The 20,601-nt window shown below is 42.3% G+C and overlaps 2 protein-coding genes and 1 long non-coding RNA gene across 3 annotated transcripts; 2 read left to right on the top strand and 1 right to left on the bottom strand.

Moving 5' to 3' along the window:
- Positions 1-814: 814 nt before the first annotated feature.
- Positions 815-12,570, top strand: LOC135306581 (putative lysosomal acid lipase/cholesteryl ester hydrolase). Its single transcript, XM_064430809.1, has 9 exons — positions 815-1,108; positions 2,470-2,590; positions 5,547-5,745; positions 6,042-6,151; positions 6,764-6,900; positions 8,313-8,459; positions 8,766-8,837; positions 9,875-9,946; positions 10,703-12,570. The coding sequence occupies exons 1-9, from the start codon at positions 1,004-1,006 to the stop codon at positions 10,940-10,942; spliced, it is 1,203 nt and encodes a 400-aa protein (XP_064286879.1). The 5' UTR covers positions 815-1,003; the 3' UTR covers positions 10,943-12,570.
- On the bottom strand, positions 11,897-15,304 carry LOC135306583 (uncharacterized). Its single transcript, XR_010367378.1, has 2 exons — positions 15,198-15,304; positions 11,897-14,064 (listed from the first exon to the last, which is right to left on the bottom strand). It is a non-coding gene; the product is annotated as an uncharacterized LOC135306583 (long non-coding RNA).
- A 311-nt stretch (positions 15,305-15,615) lies between these two features.
- On the top strand, positions 15,616-19,893 carry CH25H (cholesterol 25-hydroxylase). The gene is made up of 2 exons (XM_064430808.1): positions 15,616-16,443; positions 18,392-19,893. Exon 2 carries the CDS (start codon positions 18,508-18,510, stop codon positions 19,330-19,332), a length of 825 nt encoding a protein of 274 aa, XP_064286878.1. The 5' UTR covers positions 15,616-16,443; positions 18,392-18,507; the 3' UTR covers positions 19,333-19,893.
- Positions 19,894-20,601: the final 708 nt, after the last annotated feature.

Raw genomic sequence — 20,601 nt, 5'->3', positions numbered from 1 at the left:
TGCTATGAAAGCTTCTATGATTTTTCAATTAAAATCTTAATGCTTTCTAAATAAACAGAAACGTTTCTGTTCTGGACACCCTCTTGCTCTATCACTGTGTATTTAGTATCAGCTTTCTGTGTTATACTATGGATATTGCTCCACGGTAATGGGCAGAGTAACAGAATATTTATTTTAAAGGATTGAATTCGGTCCAAGTTTTCGCAAGCCCGGTCACACATCCCCTGACCACAGACACGCTTCTCCGGGAAATCACAGCTGTGCAACGCAGCGCTGCAAATCAGCTGCCGCAGAGCACGAAGATGACAGGGGTTTGCAGGAAGCTGTGGCGGCAACCCTGCACGCATGGAAGCCCGTTCTTATAAGGCTGGATAAGCTCAGACAGCGCTGGAAGGTGCCGGATGGCGGTGTGTGTGTGCAGGAGCGGCGGTCGGGCCCTGTGAAGGGCGGGCGGTGCCCAGGCGCAGGTGTCGGGCCCCGCGGGCACGCCGGGGATGCTCGCTCCGGACGCGGGAGCTCCGCCGCCCGCCTCGCTGCTGCTGCCGCCGCTTTGTGCGCGGAGCCCGCTGCGGAGCACGGCACAGAGCTGGCAGGGCCCAACTGTGCGCGCTCCGAGGCTCCGGAGGCGGAGCACATGCAGAAGACCCAAATTCACGGCCGCCGTTCTGGAGGCTGCAAGGCTGCTGGAAATGGAGCCCGGGGGGCGGGAGGGTTCGCACAGCGTTGCTGCGGAAACGCTGAATCACGCCGGGCCCAAGGCCGCGCCGCGGCCCCGGCGATAGGGCCGCGCCGTGTGGGCTGAGCCCCGCCCGGCCCGGCAGCGCCGCCCCCGCCGCTCCCCGCGCGCCGCGACCCGCGGGGCTCCCCGGCCCGGCCCGGCCCGGCCCGGCCGCGCCGCTGCTCCCGCCCCTGTCACCGAGGGGCGGCACAAAAGCCTCCAGCGGGCCCGCTCGCGGCCGTCCTGCTTGGCCGCCGTGCCCCGGCTCCCGCTCGTAGGACGAGGATGCGGGGCCTGGTGCTCGCTGCTCTCCTGCTGCAGAGCATCGGCGGCTCGGGCGCGCTCGCCGCAGGGAGGAGGAATGTGGACCCCGAAACGAACATGAACATCGTGAGTGGCGCGGCCGGGCTGCGGCGGGCGGGCGGGCTGGGCGGGCTGGGCAGCGCGGGGAGCCCCGCCGGCTCCGCACACCTGCCAGCTCGCACCCACACATCACACCCACTCTTCCTCTGCACCTCCTTCCAGGTGCTCTTGGTCCGCTGTCGCCTTTATTAGTTCTTTCTCTCGCATTTCTTCTGGCGCAGACCCGTGGATTATTGCTAGCGACTGTCTTTCGGAACCGCTGTCAAAGCGCATGTTGTGGGGCACGGTGAAGTTCCCAGCACCATGCTCCTGGGTTCTTACCCACGACTGCTTGTCTCCCCGTCTGGGATTTACTCTCTTAACTCCTCCTGAAATATTTCCTGTTGATAGCCGATATTAGTTGCTCTTTCCTCTGCCCTATCTAAACTGTGCCAGTTTTTCATGTGTGTGAGAAGATGCTTCAAGATAGAAATGCTTAAGCTGTATAAGAAGTGCTTGGATCATGTAAATACAGTATAAAGGACTGAAAATAATAATTTAGTCTAAGGCTAATAGCATTGCAATAACACTTAGCCTTAAAATAATTTTGGAATGTTAATGTCACTGTGAATAATTAAAGATATATTTAAAATAAATAGCATGCTTAATTAAATTCTTCTCTTCCTTGCCCAACAGTCTAAGAGAAGAACTCTGATCATGTCTTGCATTTCTTAGATGTTCTCAAGGCATGGTTGATATAAAACCAATGACATAGCAAGTTCACTGCCCTAGTGGAGCTGCATCAAAATATAATAACATAAAGCCCAAGACATAAGAGACGAGAAATTAAACCTAATAATGAAATCATAGCATTTAACAGGTGTGAGGATTTTTAGTATTATTTTCTTGTTTGCTTTGACATTAAAGTCACTTAAAAGCTCTGCACTGGGTATAAGTTTTGAGGAGAAAGGTAAGAAATGACACATCCTTCTCTCCTTCTATATGCTGCAGTCGTGCCAGTGACTCTCTTCTGTCTTCACTTGTACATTACTTTTTTTCTTGAGAGCAGACAGTTTCAATTTTTGTCTGACAAATCTGGCTCTTGGTGTTTTGCCCTGTTACCATAGTCTCCTTTTCAACACTCCATCTTCTTTCTCGCTGTAAGCCCCATGTGGCTGCGACAGTGTAGGGAATCCTTGCAGATTCCTAGGATTCAGTCTGGCTAGTTCCTGAGTCTGTACTGGGAAGTCTTACTAAGAAAATGTGCTGGATAGGCAGATGGCATATTACTACCAGACCCTTGAATTCCACATTCCAGTCATTAGAAGAAACCCATGGTACTTTGCATGTATTAGTGGACTGAGGAGCCTGCCAGTCTGGTTCCAAGATGGTTTCTTTTCTCTCCTCAGAGCGAAATTATTACCTTCAGAGGATACCCTAGTGAGGAATATGAAGTGACAACAGAAGATGGATATATTCTTTCCATTAATAGAATACCTTATGGAAGAAAAGGCCGTGAAGGAAGTGAAGGTAAGATTTATGTCTGTTTGGGAAAAGAAAAAATGAAAATGCTGTCTTTGCATTATAAAACTTTTGTTCCTGTAACAATCCAGAAGAAGATTAAGGACTGCTATGGTTTAAGACCATGGAGGAAATGCAGGGATTGTACAGGTGAGGAGGTGAGGGACAGAGAGAATAGTGGTAATGTAAGCTCAACATTACAAGGCAGCAATATGGGCAAAGGCTTTTGTGAGGACTGAACGATAGAATGCTTTAAAAACGAGACAGATGTGAAGAAGAGAGACAGATACCTTTTGACTTGCTGTCCTCATACACTGTGTATGGAATTAACATTGTCTGTGCAGTGGTTGAATTCTTATCAGTCTTGCCACTATCCCTTATAAAAGCTCCCACAGAAATTCATATAACAGCAGCCCATTTGCATAGAAGTTGTGTTCTAAGGATTGCCTCAGAATACTTTGGACTGAAAAAATCCTAGGATTACAGGTAAAAACATGAAGCTCCCAAAAGAAATTTATGGTTGTCCTATAGCCTTGGGTGTGAACGAGACCTGTGGAAAAACCCTCTCCCCTGTCAGAGGCCAAGCAACAGCCTTCCTGAGCTTATCTGTTGGTTTTGTAGGAGTTAGGATGTTTGCACTGTCTGTTGTCTTTCACAAGGAGTGTGTAAAGATCAATGCATGGACGAGCCCCCTCAAAACTGTCAGGTATCTTTGTATTTAATTTCAGAGATGCCCACAGGAAAAAGGCTGCCTTTGTATCTGTGGTTTTGTTAAATCCTTAATTGTTGACATAAGTAAACAGAAGTTTCCTGACTTCTGGGAATTCTCCACATACTCCTTGCCCCGCCCTCGACCCCAAGTTCATGTTTTGCAGTGCTTTAATTTGAGAAAACAAGGATCACTGGCCACATTTGTGGAAGTATGAGCTTCTGGGAGAATGAAGATTTCAAAGTTCATGTTGATCCTAAGTTTTTATAGACTTGGTATCTTTCCTGAGAAAGATACCAATGATGTGTTACTGCTGACTTAGCATATATATGCTGTATTTTTCTTTTGCAATACCTGCATAATGTGAATGGAATTCCTTGGAATTATGTATCACATGGTGCTTTGGAACAAAGCCCACCATTCTTCAGGAGAAAAAAAAAAAAAAAAGGAAATGTACAGAGAACCTAAAAGCAAAACATCAAGGATTTTTTGTTTTACTAGTAAAAAACTGCATAGCATGGGTAAGAAGGGCATGGAAATAAATCTGTCTTCAGCTTCTTGTAGTGAAGAGGACGAAATGTTCTATGCTGGGTAGTTTAAGGACCCACCTTTTTTATTTCCATTCTGGGGTTTTTAGGATCATAGGTGATAGAAAGTCATTATTGTTATGCAAGTCAGTTTGTCATATGATTGTGCAGTTCACGTGGAGATCTGGTGACTGCTTGGTAAAGTGAAAAAGGAACTGGCAGATATTGGAGGTTATGAGGACAGAATTAAAGCATTAAGGCAGTTAAACAGTTTTCCCCTTCCAATGTTACAAAACAAGCGATAGCAGCTTGAGGAGAGGCTGTTCTTCAAAAATTCAGAAGTTGGTTGATATGAGTTTAATAAAAGGGAGGAAGGTGCCAGTGGGAAGTGGAACATTACTGAAAAGAAATTCAATTGGAGGCTTGACAGTCCTGTTTATAAGACAACAAGGTATTAGTGCAGCAGAGTAAATAGTTATGTTGAACTGTACTGTCACCAGTGCCAGTTGGGCACTGCTGGGGACTTGCTGTGTTTGCCTGGACAGTATTCCATGTGGGTTTTTTAACAGAGTGGGAAAAGCAGGCACTTAAAAGGTTCCTTGCCACAAGTATAGAGATTTCCAGAAAAGGGGAGTATTGTTAATTTGGAATGTGAAACTTGCAGGAAACATTTATGGACATGACCTGTGATGAATGATATAGGTGACTAGGAGTTATGATTTACCTGTTTCTGCTGAAAGATCCAAGTCTAAATTATCAATGGAGGAAGTACTGTGTGAGTCTGTATCATGGCAGAGTGATATGTCACTGGAGGAGGTAAATTCCTGAGTAGTCTCGGGCATTGAGCTGGTTGTCTGTCGCCTATTTTCAGTGTTCAGAGCAGAAATAAAAGCCAAAACACCTGTGCTACTGTGAGAACCAGAGACAGGTCTTTGTAGTTTCTGAAGGCCATCTAATCTAAGGGATTAGCTGTTAATTGATTTTCTTCAGGTAGAAGCAGGAACTTTCAGTTTTTAAATCTGTATTCCACATAGAGGTGCCGTGTCCCTTTTCAGGATGGGGAAGGCAAGAGAGTCTTCTTAAATTCTCCTGGGTCTTAATTGTGGTTCTTATAACTAGTTAAATTAAGGGGAGAAAGTCCTCTGGAACACAGATTCCTTTGTTGGCTATTGAACTGCTCCTCAGGTTCTGCCAGAGCTTTGGTGATGGAAGGGTGTTGCACAGAGATGATACCAGTACCAGTTGCAGAGATTTCCACAGCTCAGTACAGTAGTTTGGCACTGCTTTGACTGGAAAGCAAAGACCTCAGTAGCACATATGTGGGAATGCCTTCCCCACATATAGGGGCAGAGCAAAGTTCATAAGTATTAAAACTGCCACTGTCTTTGGGCCACTTTTCTGAGTCTGTGAGCTTGAAACAGTTGTAAGGGCTACCTATATTTTTCTTGTAGCTCCTGCTTGTCTTGTGTTTATTTATTGCACACATATCTGTTTTGAGCTTCAAGTGATGAAACTAAGACGTTGCTAGTTTAAAACTTTAAATGATAAAAAAATAGACTTAGGTGAAAAAGCATGTGATTTCATGGCACTATGACCATTATACAAATTGCTGTTCTTAGTAGATTAAGTCAAGTAGATTAAATACTCAAGTGCAAATCTAAAACAGACTTTCAATAGCTCACTTGACTTATTCTTGTGTATGCAACGGCTAACAAACTTTCTCTTTCAGGTCCAAGGCCTGCTGTGTTTCTGCAGCATGGTTTGCTTGCAGATGCCAGCAACTGGATCACAAACTTGGATTACAACAGCCTTGGCTTTATGCTGGCAGATGCTGGCTATGATGTATGGCTGGGAAACAGCAGAGGGAACACCTGGTCCAGGAAACACACACACTTCACAGTGAAGCAGGAAGAATTCTGGGTTTTCAGGTATCCTTGTTTTGCTATCCAGTCACATTGTGAACTGGCAGAATATTTTTTTGTGGTTAAATGTGGTGTCACACATGTAACCAGATGAGGGATAGTAAGGGGGAGTTTTGAGGTTAGTTTCGTGTGCTGAAACTCATAGGTGGTCAATAGAAAACTGAAAACATGATCATCAGAGTTCTGTTTCATCCTAAAGAAGCTTTTGTTTATGTCCACACAACAGATCTGTGCAGAAAAGTTCTGTGCAGCTGTTCCTTGCTGGTTTCTTACACAACTAACTTTTTGTCTTTGCTTTGTAGCTTTGATGAAATGGCTAAGTATGACATTCCAGCCTCTGTGGACTTTATTTTGAAGAAAACTGGCCAGGAACAAGTGTTTTACGTTGGTCATTCACAGGGCACCACAATGGGTATGTGGAGAGATGCATTCATTAGAATATATTGTGTTTGAAATTGCATCAAGTTGCACATGTGTGGTTTAGTGATTAAAAACTAGGGCACTTGAAAACTACTGCTTTTGGTTCTTAGTGGCTTTCTGGAATATTAGTCAGCATGAAAATGAAAAGATGTACTCTTTCTGTGTTTATTTGAAAGTGGAAAGCTGTTGGTCTGATAAATTGAAGTCACAGGTAGCTGGCAGTACAGCTTCTATTAAAAAATGCATAAAAAATTAGACTCATCAGACACAGTGAACAAAGATTCCCATTTCCAGAATATTTTGCTGCATGTAAGGCCTGGCTCATGTGCTTTAGACCTTCTTGTAGAAGAAAGGTTAATGAGCATTAAATTGCTTTCTGGAAGAAAGTAAATCTTCTGAATTACTGTGTTTAATTTGGGCTTTGTAGTAACTAGGTTAATTTGCATTATTTAACCTAATCCTAGATATTTCAATATAGTTAAACTATTAATCTTAAAGATACTTTTGCACAATTTCTCATAGATTTTTGTAGAATTTTTACCAGGTAAATTCTTATCTAACTTGTGTTAGTGACATTTGTTAATTGTTCTTGTATTTTTTACAGCTTTTGTTGCTTTTTCAACTTTGCCACAGCTGGCTAAGAAAATCAAAATGTTCTTTGCCTTGGCACCAGTAGCTACAGTCAAGTTTGCTACTAGCCCTCTGGTAAAATTGGGATTGTTTCCTGACATGCTGCTCAAGGTTTGTATTTTACTGTAAGTGAGGTATGTCCCTTTCTATCTGAAAATAGCATAGGAAAGAATGTTAATAGCTGTGGATTAGAGAGTAATATATGATAAGGATTCTGGGTCAGTTTTTCCATAATGATGCTATTGAAGTCAACAGTGTCTTCTGTAGCTTTATTACTGTCTAGTGAGACAATCTGCATCGGTTTAAAGTAGTAGTTTACAATTACAGCTTAATAGGTGGCATAAAATTGTTCTCCCATTTATATGTTTCTGGAATTTAAGCTAGGAAAGTCATATGACTAACTAGTCACTGTTTTAGAAGAGTTGTATAATATCTTTATATAGAATACAGTTCATGAATTGTCCATGAACTTTAACAGATTTGTTTCACAATCAGCCATTTAGTATTGGGAGAGGATCCTTCAGAGGGTGATTAAGATCAACAGCTTTATTTAGATTCTGTGAATCATCCTCTGGATGAGTTTACCTCTTCCCCATTAACATCAAGGGGAATGAGGCAGGCTGCAGTAAGTGCCTGAAGTCAGACATTGTGAACACCCTGCTGTGTGTCAGTTTTAACCATCACTTTTCTTTCCACCACCCATGGAGATTCCCACACAGAGCTGTTTGTTCTGTGACATAAACCCCCTTCTGATCTAGCTTGTACCGATTTAAAGTCTGTCTGTAGTACTGCTTCCTTGCTCTAAAGGCAGTGAACATAAAAGCAACACTAATCATTGTGATCTCCTGTTCCTTGCATAATGGACTTTGTCTAATGAGACTAGCAGCTGATCAGTGCCTTGTGCAGATGTTCATGTTGTGCTGAGGAACTTGATTCTCATGGTGACTTGCCAAAAACTGGAGTGCAGGGAGAACCTGACAGTGACAAACCCCTGGGTCAGTCACATCTTTAAAGAACTGTGTCACTTTTAAGGAAGTTTTCAGTGGGACATTTTAAAATCCTTGAACAATTTAAAAATACCCATAAAGAGGAAGAGGTCACCACATCTCATGCAACTTGTTTTCTCTCATGGTTTGAAGAGAGGAAGTTGGAAGTACAAAGCCATTTAAAATTAGCAGGCAGAGCTTAACATACTTTACCCTGAAACAATCTGATGACAAAAAGCTGTACAATATAACTGTAAATTATTGAATTGGAAATTTATTTGAATTTGAGGTTAGGTTTGTAATTCTTGCAAGATTTTCCCAGTCCCCATGCACTCTTTGTGGGGTTAATGTGCTGCACCATTTGTAGCAGAAGCACTAACCATGACAACGCTGATAAGGAGATCAATGATTTTCATATGACACACCTGTCACCAGTGCAAAAGCAAATAATTACCTCAAGAGTGTTGTAGTATAAAAACTGAAAATAGGTCATTCTGTGCAATTACATGTTTGTCTTATGTGTTTTTCATTTTGTAGGATATGTTTGGAAAGAAGCAATTCCTCCCTCAGAATTTCTTGCTGAAGTGGCTTGCTACCCATGTTTGCACCCACAGAATACTCGATGACCTTTGTGGCAACCTATTCTTTCTCCTATGTGGTTTTAATGAGAGAAATTTGAATATGGTGTGTTTCAGTGACTTTCTTTAATAACTAAGTTATTGTGAACTCTAACACAGTATTGACTGAATATATTAAAAATGCTTAAGGGATACCATTATTAAGTTTAAAATTCAGCTTGAGAGTTCTGTTGTTTAATGCAATTAATCCCCCAAATGTTTTAACTTATCTCATCTGTATGTATGACTCCAGTTAACTTCTGTTTATAACAGTTTTAAGTGGAGTGGAATAGTTTGTTGTTCAGGAAGCAACAGGGGGGTAGAACTGATGCCCTGTGAGGAGGAGTAAACCATGTTAATGATCTTGTTGCAGAGCCGAGTGGATGTGTATTCTACACACTGCCCTGCAGGAACATCTGTACAAAACATGATCCACTGGAGCCAGGTAGGGTTTCCAGAATCTGAAGTGCCCATGACTCCGGTTTGTTTGTAGAATGTTGATGTGTCAGATATTTAAGTGAAATAAAATGCCAAAATATATTTGCAGCCTAGCCCAAGTGAAATTTGGAATTGTCAGAAGTTAGAATGGCAGTTGTTCACTGCAGCTGCTTTCATGATGAGGATTTATAGTGGTTCACCCCTCTTCCCTATTTCTTTGAAAAGATTGGAATTGGAAGTATTTCAATCAACAAAAAAATACAGCAGAATAACTTCCCTCAGACAGATGGTGTAAGGAGTATTTGTTTCCCTTTTAGCAAAACCTGTTTTGATTACAGGTTTTATTTTTAGCCAGTGAAAAGTAGCAAATTTTCTGTTCTATTCTGTTGGCTTAATTTGATATTTTGTTAGTATGTTTTGATGTTTGTCTCAATGCACAGTTTCATGCCTGTGATGCTCTTGTGCCTAAAGCTTGGTCAGCAGGCTGACAGGTGAGACATTTCCCATGGAATCAGTGGTCAGTGCTGCTTGTGATCTTGTAGCTGGATTTGGTCACCTCATCAGAGACAGGGTGTTCTACTGTACACAGCTGTTCAAAGGTTGGCTCAGAAACTTGCGAAGATTTTTTCCAGATCCCTGGTATATAAACTTCTGTTTCTGAAAAAATAGTAGATGGTAAATTATGCAGAATAGGCTTGCTAAGAAAGCTCCCTGCTTTATTTATATACATTTAGATATCAAGGTAAATATTTCAGAAGTAAACATGGAGCTTCCACATCCTGGCTTTGGATACATTAAGCTGTTTTCCTTAATCTTTTCTACCATTGCTATGAGAGAGTGTGAAATCTTAAGGGACAAAGTCTAATGGTATTGAATGTTAATGTTTTCCATTTCTGTGACACTGGGAAAAGCAGTGACACTTGTCCTTGTTAATATTTGGCATTACACTGTTGTGTAGGTTGCCTGTTCTCCAGATGACTACACTTTTTAGCTCTTCTGGTAGTAGTGTTGCAATTCTTTATATGTGTATTTTTTTATTTCTAGGCTGTGAGGACTGGGGAGCTCAAAGCTTATGACTGGGGAAGCAAAGCTGCAAATATGGCTCACTATAACCAGGTAGACATCTCCTACATTTATAATTCTAGAGTGTCACAGAAAATAGTCCTTGGGCACTTCTCTGGCTGCTATATTTATGCTGTATGCTAAAGAGCTGTTGGTGTTATCCAATAACCAGAATGGAGATCTGCTTTTTCCAAAACAACAAAAATAGAAACCAGCTGGGACTGCAGAGCTCAGAGGCACTCCTAAGTCAGTGTGGGGCTCACATTTGGATATGAAGCTGTGGTGGCACACACTTCCTTGAGGGGAAGTCCTGCCAGTCTAGATCATGAGATCCCCCTGCACTTCTCATCATAAGGCACAGGCTGTCAGTTCATGTGTATTGTTTATCTTTAGTCTGTTTAGTCTCCATGAATTTTTGTTTCTAAATTGCTGTACAATGCCAAAAATATTTTGCCCCTTGTCTCTTAGTGACTGCAAAATACTGCAATATCATACTTTGAGAGTCACTTCGGGCCTTAGATTAGAGTTGAGATATCTTGAATGGAATGCATTTTTGCATTCTCTGAGGTCCTGCTACCCTGCTGTCTGTAAACTCCTCAAACCACATCTTTACTTCTTCACATGCTATAATATTGCAGGATTCTTGCAGTTACATTTTTGGTTGGTCCAGGACTCCATCTCTAGCTGTCCAAGAGAGAAAATGATTATCTGACACATTCTTGCAGTTGCTAGTATGTTGCACTGGCAGTGTAGGATCACACTGAAGATTTCTTTTTTCTAATGCTTTGTTTTCACTTTCCCTCTCCTCAGTCTACTCCTCCTTTCTACAAAATAAAAGAGATGACTGTACCAACTGCAGTGTGGACTGGTGGACAAGACTGGCTGGCAGACCCAAAGGATGTTGCTATGCTGCTCACTCAGATCACTAATTTGGTTTACCACAAAAACATTCCAGAGTGGGAACATTTGGATTTCATCTGGGGCCTTGATGCACCTTACCGCATGTATAATGAAATAATTAAAATGATTAGGAAGTTATCTCTAAACTGATATGGGTATTGGTTCACCAGGAATTTGTCAGTTTTTGGAAAATACACTTTTCAGGCAATAACGCTACATTGCTTAGGATGATGCATTTTTAAAATACCAGCAATGACTACTAAATTGGATTAATATTTGGTTGCTTTTTCTCAGTATTATTTCTCTCTCTTCACAGTATTTTGCTTATTTTGCACACAGTGGCATGGTACTCAAAACACAGCAGTAGCACAAAAAGAGTATGTCATGTGCACATAAATTTAGTCACCTGTCTGAAAGACAAATTAGATAAGTTAGTCCATTCAGCACCTCAGGTGTTTGACACTTACCACAAGTGTTTCACTGTGCGTAAAACACAGCCATTTCTCAGTATGTGGCCATTTCTAAGTACCTTTGAGAAGTACTTCTTGTACTGCAGTGACCTATTTGGTGCTGGCACTTTACAGAGCACTTAGTAACTTTTTGCTGTGGTATTATTTTAGCCAATCACATAAAATCAGATTACTTCCCTTTTCAATATTGCCCAGAAGAACTGTGGTGAAGCCAGAGAAAGCACTGAGAGTTAAAATCTCCAGTTTTGGGACTGATTCATTGCTGCATTTTCTTGCTTTGATGGTGTCCCTGAAGCCTGTAGTGTTTCACATACCAGCTGTGGATAGAGGTCACAATTTGCTCTGGCAGATTCCTGGAACAAGAGTAGTGTTCAAACAAAACCACTTTCAGTTAACTTTGTCAATAGGCTCTGGCTTTCAAGGAGAGTGATGTAACGTGCTTGTGTTTTGCACTGACCACTAACTAGAAAACAAGCTCCCCCAGTCTACTGCTGGTGAGAGAAGAGCCAAAGCATTAATTCTACAACTTGAGCGACTTAATTTCTGTGGACTTTTCCCCTTAATCATCTGCTGCATTGAAGATCTGTTTACTTCTTAATCACTTACAGGGTGCTCCCCACCATTGTGTTCAGGAACTAAATAATAGCCTGGAGAAGCCTGACAGTATTACAACAGCTCAATTTGTCTACTTCAAACTGGGGCTAAGACCCATTTAATGGGGAAGAGGCTTCACATCTGCCTCAGGGGGCTGACTTTGGAGCTCTTTCCATTGGACTTTGGTTTCTCTGAGATGCATTGAAGTTCTGTGCCAAATGAACGATCTCCAGAGTCAGTTGCCTCAGTCCAGATGATAATTTCTGTGCCATAGTTGGATTCAACTCAGATTTCCTCAGTAATCCCAACAGAATAAAGAGCCTTTCTACACATCATAGGAAATAATGCATTTTAAATAGAGGCAAACTTATTTTGTAAAAAAAAATCAAAAAATAAAAAAAATTTGCAGAAATAGTCACAGGTTGTAAATTCTGACTTGTTTCTTTGGGTATTTTTTTTTATTATTCGTAATTCAGACTCAGGGAATTGTCAGGTGTTGTTTAGGGATGAAGTGGTTGGTTCATTGGTTTATGAGACTTTGGTCTTTTGTAAAGCACAACCAGGTGTGCTTTACTTTGCTGTGCTGAAGGGAAGCTTCTGTAGGAATCCAGTGTGGCTAATTTAACAGTTGTGAGGGTATGTGGTGTGGGAAGAGCCATGTGCATCATGTTTATTAAGCTTGAGCTATTTCAATAAACATGAGACCTGCTTGGAGTTTGGAGTGGTGTGGTGTTTCACTTCCTGTTTCGTGAATGCATGGGAGTCTTTGGGACAGAATTCAGAAAGCCAAGTCTATTTTTCACAACTATTAATCCATAGAACAAGTACAGAAAAAAGTAAAATAGTTAAGTAAACTTCTATTTTACTTTTTCCCTGAAAGAAGCTTTTCCCAAGCTTAAAAGCCCATTCTTATTTTGGTGGACTTCTCTGAGACTTTTAAGTAAGGTAATAATTGTAAATAATTACTCACAAGACAGAGTAATTTTCTAAGCCTTCAGGTGAGGCTTCTTTTAAACCACTGACATGGTGGAAAGCTTCTTGTATCACAGTCTTAAACCCTGGGTAATTGGATTGCATAACAGACTGTCTGGTAATCTCATAAATGGCATTTAATCACATAGTAAGGCAGGGAGCTAATCTTTGCCACAGTACACATGAACCAGCTTTTGACCTGTGTCACCTTCAGTAATAAATGTGCTCAGGCTATACCTTTCTGTACATACTGTAGTTGTGCAGTCGAGACAGTAGAGATAGTATTAAATCCTAAATACAGTAGAGAGTATTAAATCCTATGTGTTGCCACCTTTGTCAGCTGATGAACACCCTGTGTAGTTGGAAATAAAGCCAGAATACTGGAAGCTTTACACGAAATCCATTATGGAGCTTCTCTGCTTCACTGGAGTAGGGATAGTTATGGAAATGGTGAGCTGCTTTAGTTCTTCCTGGCTCCCTGAAGTTGCAGGTACTGTGTGACAGAAACTTGGAGAGGTGCCAGTGGAAAGAATTGTGCAAAATAAGACACCCTGAACACAGGGGAGACGAGTGAGAAGCTTGGTCTATTTAGAATCACCTGTGAGGAATTAAGGAATTAAGTGTTCAGTGATGAATAGTACATTTTTCTAAGCAGATCTTAAATGCTGAGTGCCTGTTCTGTGGACCTCTGTGTTACAGGTATGTATGTGCTGTTGAAGGTTGGCTTTGAACATCAACTTTGGACAGTATAGAAGTGCACTGGCTTAACAGAGGGCATGGGACACTTTCTGCTGGCTTGGTCTCAGCATTTAGTGACTTCTAGAAAGGCAGAAGAAAGTAGTCCCTGTTCAGCTGATGGATCTCAGACTCACAGACCTGTGTGCAGCTGAAGAGAATCCATGGTCCATGACTTTGACTGAGAGATGTACAACAATCAGGTGCATCAGGGATAACACAGACAGAAAGACAAGGTTCTGTCCTCATGTTCTGCTTGGAGCTTCACAAGGATTTTGTAGCAGTCATCTGCAAGTGTATTTACAGTGTTCATTTCATGCAGAAGGCCTGAGGATGGTGGAGTGTACTGAATGATGCACTAGCTCCACATAGAGCCTTTTTACACTGGTTAGTGATTCCATGGCTAGTGATAGCACTTATAAAAGTTTATACATCAACTCAAGCAGTACAGAAGTGCCTCAGCATAGGAAGAGGTGGTAAGACAGACCTCCTACTCAGGCCCTGCAAGAGAAACAGTTTTGTCAGCTTGGGAACAAATTTTTCTAGAAATTATTGATAGTGATACAAACAAACAAACAAACAAAAACCCCAAAGCCCCTCAAAACAAACAAGACCCCTCCAAATGAAGCAGAAGTGCCTTTATATCATTGAAAGTTACAAATGGCCTTACTCTGTAAGATGTGAGAGACAAACCTTGATGGCTGGATAGGTTTTTGGATACCTAATAAAATGGCTCCTGGTCTAAGATTTTCTTGTAATGAAAGCATTTATAATGTCTTCTCCCTCTATTGTGTTATAAAGTACAAACTCATGCTGCAGCACTGCCCATCAGGAGCTTGCCTTTCTTCCTGTCAGCCTATTTTCATAAAACTTTGTGTGACCAAAATAATTGAAATCATCAATGAAAAAAAAAACTATGAAGGTTGGTTGGACACCAGCCACACCTGTAACAGGATTGCCTAATTCTTACTTTCTGAGTGGAAGTGTCTGCATTAAGTTCTGACTCTTCTGGAAACATTGTGTCTGTAAGCTGCTGAGAATACAAATCAATTTCTCATTCCGAGTTAAGAATTCTGAATGAAAGGATTTTAGAATATTTTCCTGGTGGTTATTATTTTGAAAACGGATCCTGTTAAGGTAAAGCTTGAGAATTAGCAATTTACTTCACTGTCAGTTTTCCATCATCAGCCATTGTTGGAAACTAATATCAGTGACCTTTGATTATGTTTGATACAGCCTGGAGAGGTTTTCAGTGAAGCGTCGTTGGGGAGGTGGCGATTAAAAATTTGAAGAAGAAAATGTGTTGGTTCTGTTATGAAAAGTATTTTGTGTTTAGGCTAAAGTTTTTAATCAAAACTGAAGAGGAATGGGTGTTCTTTATCCTGAAATTCTCAGCATCCCTGTGGGCTCGGGGTACAAGCTGCTTACCAGGGATGCGAGGAGGAGAGTTTTATCTCGCTTATTTTTATCCAGATCCTGCATTTTAATATGCAGATTCACTAAACAGAAGGGGACTGTAGGTTAGATTCGTAGAATCATTTAGGGTTGGAAAAGATCTCTAAGATGGAGTCCAAGCGCCCTCCTTCCCTCCAAACCCATTACACCTATAAAGCCTGTGACAGACCCGTGCCTACCATCCTTCCGTGCAGCTGCAGAGCAGTGTGTAGTTGGTTATCCCTGGAGCCTGGAGCCGAGGAGCGTTTCCCGGCTTCTTTATCCTGCAGCCGGCGGCGGGGCCACGGATGGGCGCCGGGCGGCGCTGCTGCTCGCGGGGAGAGCGGACCGGGCGGGGCTGCGGGCGGGGCTGCGGGCGGGGCTGCGGGCGGGGCTGCGGGCGGGGCTGCGGGCGGGGCTGCGGGCGGGGCTGCGGGCGGGGCTGCGGGCGGGGCTGCGGGCGGGGCTGCGGGCGGGGCTGCGGGCGGGGCTGCGGGCGGGGCTGCGGGCGGGGCTGCGGGCGGGGCTGCGGGCGGGGCTGCGGGCGGGGCTGCGGGCGGGGCTGCGGGCGGGGCTGCGGGCGGGGCTGCGGGCGGGACGGCCCCGCACCGGCCCCGCACCGGCCCCGCACCGGCCCCGCACCGGCTCGGCGGGCAGTTGAGTCCGGGCGGGAGCGCCGCGCTGTGCCAGCACGGTAACAGCTTCCTTGAAAACGCGAGCAGGCACTGCCGCTGCTCCTGGTGCCTGCCCTGCTTCCCTGGTGCTGGTCCCGAGCGAGTGTCCAGCCCTCCTCCCCAGCACGCTTTTCCCGGTAGAGGGCTCAGCGTGTTCTGGGATGTTGCCTTGTCTCTGGTACAACAATAATGCTACCATACAGAGGGAGAGAACAGGAGGATGAAAAAATAATTTTCCCCTCTAATGCTGCATTAGTTTCAATATGTCCATTCTAGTTTTGTCTCCCGCTGACTTTCCCTCATTTTCCGGCTGCCCGCTGTAGGGCTGCGCTGTTTACAGTATAGCCTGTACCTAACAGTGCAGCCTGGGGTAGGTGCTTGCATCTTGTGCTCATGTGGAATCTATTTAAGACCCTTTGTGGGGCCTCATTCCAAACTATGTGCCCTTCAACCTAAACTCTGTAGCAGGAGTGAGTTTTTGAGAGATTCTTGCAACACATGGGAAAGTTTGGCAGCATTGTACGTTGAGTGAAAAAAGCTGGGGTTGTGTCGCTGAGTAAGGTGCGGAAGGGGTTTGTGTGTACTTTGCCTTTTTTTGTGTCATACCTTGTGCTGACAAGGAAACTGGAGTTAGCAGAGCGTCGATACGTGATGAATGCTGTTGGGTGGCTCAGCCGGGCGGCTCGGGCTCGCGTTCTGGAGGCTGCGGGTCCGTGCCCTGCGGTGCTGAGCTCCGGTGCTGCCGCGGGCTCGGGCGGCGCCAGCCGCGCAGGTAAGCGCTGCTCGCTTGCGCCGTGCTCGGGCTTTGTGTTGCAGGATGTCCTAGAAACAGCGCTGCAGAATTCCGTTATTTTTCCTTAAGGGATTTAAGAATATTTTTCCATGACCTAATCTGCAGGCAAAATGCCTATTCTTTAAAATATAGCTTGTGGGCAGCAATGGCTCTAAAACTTGTGGAGACTTCACGTATCTGTAGGGATTAGTTGGAGTGTCTTTAAGGCAGCTGAGCAATTTATGTCAATCTGCCTTTAGTGAGATTTGGAATACATTATAAAATAAATTGATTCCCTGCATAATGCTAATAAAACAGAGAATCACTTATCTCATCTGGGAGAGTTAATTTCTGATTGCGACTGTATAAATCAACAGAAATCACATTAATATTCTTGGACCCAGCTGGTGATCGTGTTATAAATGCCTTATTGTGAAATAGAGGTTAGGATAAAATGCAGTCAGAACAAATCTCTTGGATATAGAACCTCACCTGTTAGATTAGTGTCTTGCACCAGGTTTTAATTCGCAACAGTTAATGGTTTAAATTAATTAATTCAACAATCTCATAACAGCACCGAATCTGAATTCCAAAATATACGTGGAACAGGTAGAAACCTGTCTCCTACAAGGACCTACTGATTGCCTGAATAATAGCACAGATAATGTTACCACTTAAGTAAAATTCTTGGAGCCTAAGGAGGGAACAGAATCTATTGAAAACAGTCGAAACTGAAATCAAACTTAAGTGTTACAAATTCATGCATATTTAGAAAAGGTCACGGCTAATTAATCGTATCTAATTATTAAAGAGCAAAGAAATACAGTCTCACATTTGCCCCATCAGATTTATTTTCTGATTAGAAAAGAAGTAAAATCATCTGAACAGGCTAATAAAGTCATCCAGGAAGTTGACCTCACTTCCAATATTAGAATAAATGCTTTACTGACAAAAGAGGTGAGTTCATAGGAAGCTTATGGCAAGCGTTGTTTCCCTAAATGTTCAAAGCTTTGTTTTTCTTTTTCTATAAGCACAAAAGAAGTGATGTCTTAGTGATTAAATCAAAACTTCCATCAATTACCTCTAAAAGCTTTTAGCTAATTAGGAATGTTGGAGTCAATCCTGCAGGCTTGTGCCTGTGGTGTGCTTGCCTGTTGTCAGAGGAAGGTCCTTTAAAGGACATGGGACTAACGGGTGGATCTTTTAAATGCATATGTTAGTTTGATATATGGTAAAGGAGGATTTTCATATCAACCTGCTAATAGAGCCATTGAGATATAGAGTGAATATTGTAATAATGTGATAATACTGGTAGCTAAGCGTCTGTCTCAGCATAATGAGATTTTACCCTGTATTCTTCCCTGTAACTGGGGGATCTTATGTTCTTCAAAAGTGGTTGGCTCAATTTTGCATTAGTCAGGTCAGGTGAATTTTTCCATGTTAAGTAGATACAGGTACATAAAGAAGAATGTGACCTCAAATGTCATGTTAAATGGAGATAAGTCACAGCCACCACATCCACACTAGAAGTGTATTGTAGGTCTCCTTAAGGTTTTAACTAAGGCTCTTTTATAACCAAGGGATTATTAAGGAAATGTGTGTTTGCACACAGCCATTACCCACCAGATACCCACAGGTCAGACCTGGAGCTTAGGTAGCAGTCACATTAAAAACAAATCAATGGTAATTTTTATTGCCTTATCTATCAAGACAAAAGGATAGCAAAGGATGGCACAATTCAAAATTGATAAGAAACAGCAACTTTTGAAGTGTCTGCAGTAAATGGAATGGAAGATATTCCAACTCTTTCTCTGAATTCCAGCATTAGAGTTCTGCACTTCTGCTTGTTTTTCCTACTGTGCAAGTCTCTGGTAGAGCTCTGCTGATAACCTTGGCAGCTAATTCTGTTCTGAGATTGTAATGCATTATATTGCATTCTGTATGACAGGAGAGGGAGCTTTCCCTTTAAGGATACACATTGCTGTGTGAAAATTTCTGGGGTGGAGCTTCAGCAGGCGGCATAAAAGCCTGCAGGATTGCCAGCTGCCTCAGACTGCAACCAGCATGAACTGCAGCCTGCCACAGAGAGTGCTGCTCAGCTCTCCGATGGAGGGACAGCAGGGCAGGTTATGCCTGCAGCCTCTCTGGGACTTTGTCACCGCAAAGGAGCCATTGATCAAGTCACCGCTTTTTCCAGTGCTGTTTTCTTTTACAGCATACATGGCTTTCTGTCTTCCATATGTTGCACTGGACTTCTTAAGCATTAGACTACCAGATTTGAGAAAATACAAAATCCAGCCACAGAACTATCCAAGCCTCGGAATGATGGTGCCTTGCATTATTCAAAGTGTATATCACCATGTGGTTTTGATCTTCCCGGTGACATTTCTGCACTGGTACTGGAGACCCATGAATCTACCAGTGAAAGCTCCAGAGCTGCCTGAAGTCCTGCTGCAAGTGGCAGTTTGTCTGCTGCTGTTTGATTTCGAGTACTTCCTGTGGCATTTGCTTCATCACAAGGTGCCTTGGCTCTACAAGACCTTCCACAAGGTGCATCACAAGCACGTGTCGACGTTCGCCCTTACTACACAGTATTCCAGCGTATGGGAGTTGCTCTCACTGGGATTTTTTGCTGCTATAAACCCGCTGCTCCTGGGATGCCATCCTTTGACAGAAATGATTTTCTTCCTTGTAAACATTGGTTTGTCAGTGGAGGACCATTCTGGATATGACCTCCCATGGTCAACTCACAGACTTGTGCCTTTTGGATTGTATGGAGGAGCACCACATCATGATCTCCACCATCTGAAATTCAAATCAAACTATGCTCCTTACTTCACACACTGGGACAAACTTTTTGGGACATTCACAGAGTCACATTCCAATTAAGAATATTTACCTGTGGATGAACTCTTATTTTTTATAGACTGAACTGGGACATTATTTTTTTAAAGAGATACAGAAGATTGTATATTTGAAGCTGCCTACAAAAGCAATAGCTATTTATAACAAATCCTCTTAATATATTTGTGTATTTGTATGTGTACTTGGAGCTGTCTGTGTTAAGGAACTGCAAATGGAAAAGTGAATATCTGTTGCTTAAATTTTAGTCTAAGGTTTAAGGGAAGCATTAAGAGACATTCTCTCTCCTTTCCTTCTTTCCAGCTTTCATAAAGCATGTATCATGTTACTGTGTGATGTTTTATACATACGCCAGAACATTATCTTACTGTTGTAGGATGATTTATGATGTAAACAGAAAAGGTGCACATCATGGATTTTGTAGAGTTTAATCTGCCAGAAAAAATTGTTATGCAATGATTTTGCAAAATATTGCTGCCAAGTCATGGTGGTTGGCTAACTGTTAAATGATTTTGATATTTATATTTTTTACCTTGATGTACTGTCTCTTTTTAATAGAGAATAAATATGCTCATTCTTTTAAAATCATATTATGTTTCATTTTATTAATTCCTCTGTTCGTATTAGGAACAGGTATGGTTCCTTGCACATGGGTGTCATTTATTTGAATTATAAAATCATATAATTGTTTAGGTTGGAAAAGACCTCTAATATAGAGTCCAACCATTACCCTAACACTGCCAAGTCCACCACTAAACCCTGTCCCTGAGTGCCACATTTACACATCTTTTAAATACCTCCAGGGATGGTGAGTCAGCCACTTCCCTGGGCAGTCTTATGCTGTGCTTGACAACCCTCAGTGAAGAACTTTTTCTTAATATCCAATCTCAACCTGCCCTGCCCCAACCTGCCATTTCCTCTTGTCTTTTCCCTTGTTAACTGGGAAAAGAGACTGACATCCATTTTAATTTCAGAGTTGCAGAGTTCTTTAATATTATTTCAGAAGTGAGTAGTTTACTTTTACTCCTAAATCATACATTAAAATAGTTTTCAATTTTGTAGAAACATAATATTAAAGAATGTGGTTTAAAAAGTCAGTGAGATGTTATTATTATATTTCTGAGACTCCTGAATAATTTTTACTAAGCAGCCCTTTAAATGGGAGGATTGGTCCTTCAGAATCATATCAATTGTTACTTGCATACAAAATCCTGTCAAGCAATATAAACAGGGTTTCTACAAAGTAGATAGGTCTTTCAAGCAGATTTCAGGGGAATAGAAACAAACCTTTCAGAA

This window comes from Passer domesticus, chromosome 8 (assembly GCF_036417665.1).
Source record: "Passer domesticus isolate bPasDom1 chromosome 8, bPasDom1.hap1, whole genome shotgun sequence".
In the NCBI taxonomy this organism is placed as follows: domain Eukaryota; kingdom Metazoa; phylum Chordata; class Aves; order Passeriformes; family Passeridae; genus Passer; species Passer domesticus.
Note: the sequence above shows the minus strand (reverse complement) of the source record. Positions and strands in the feature narration are given on the sequence as shown.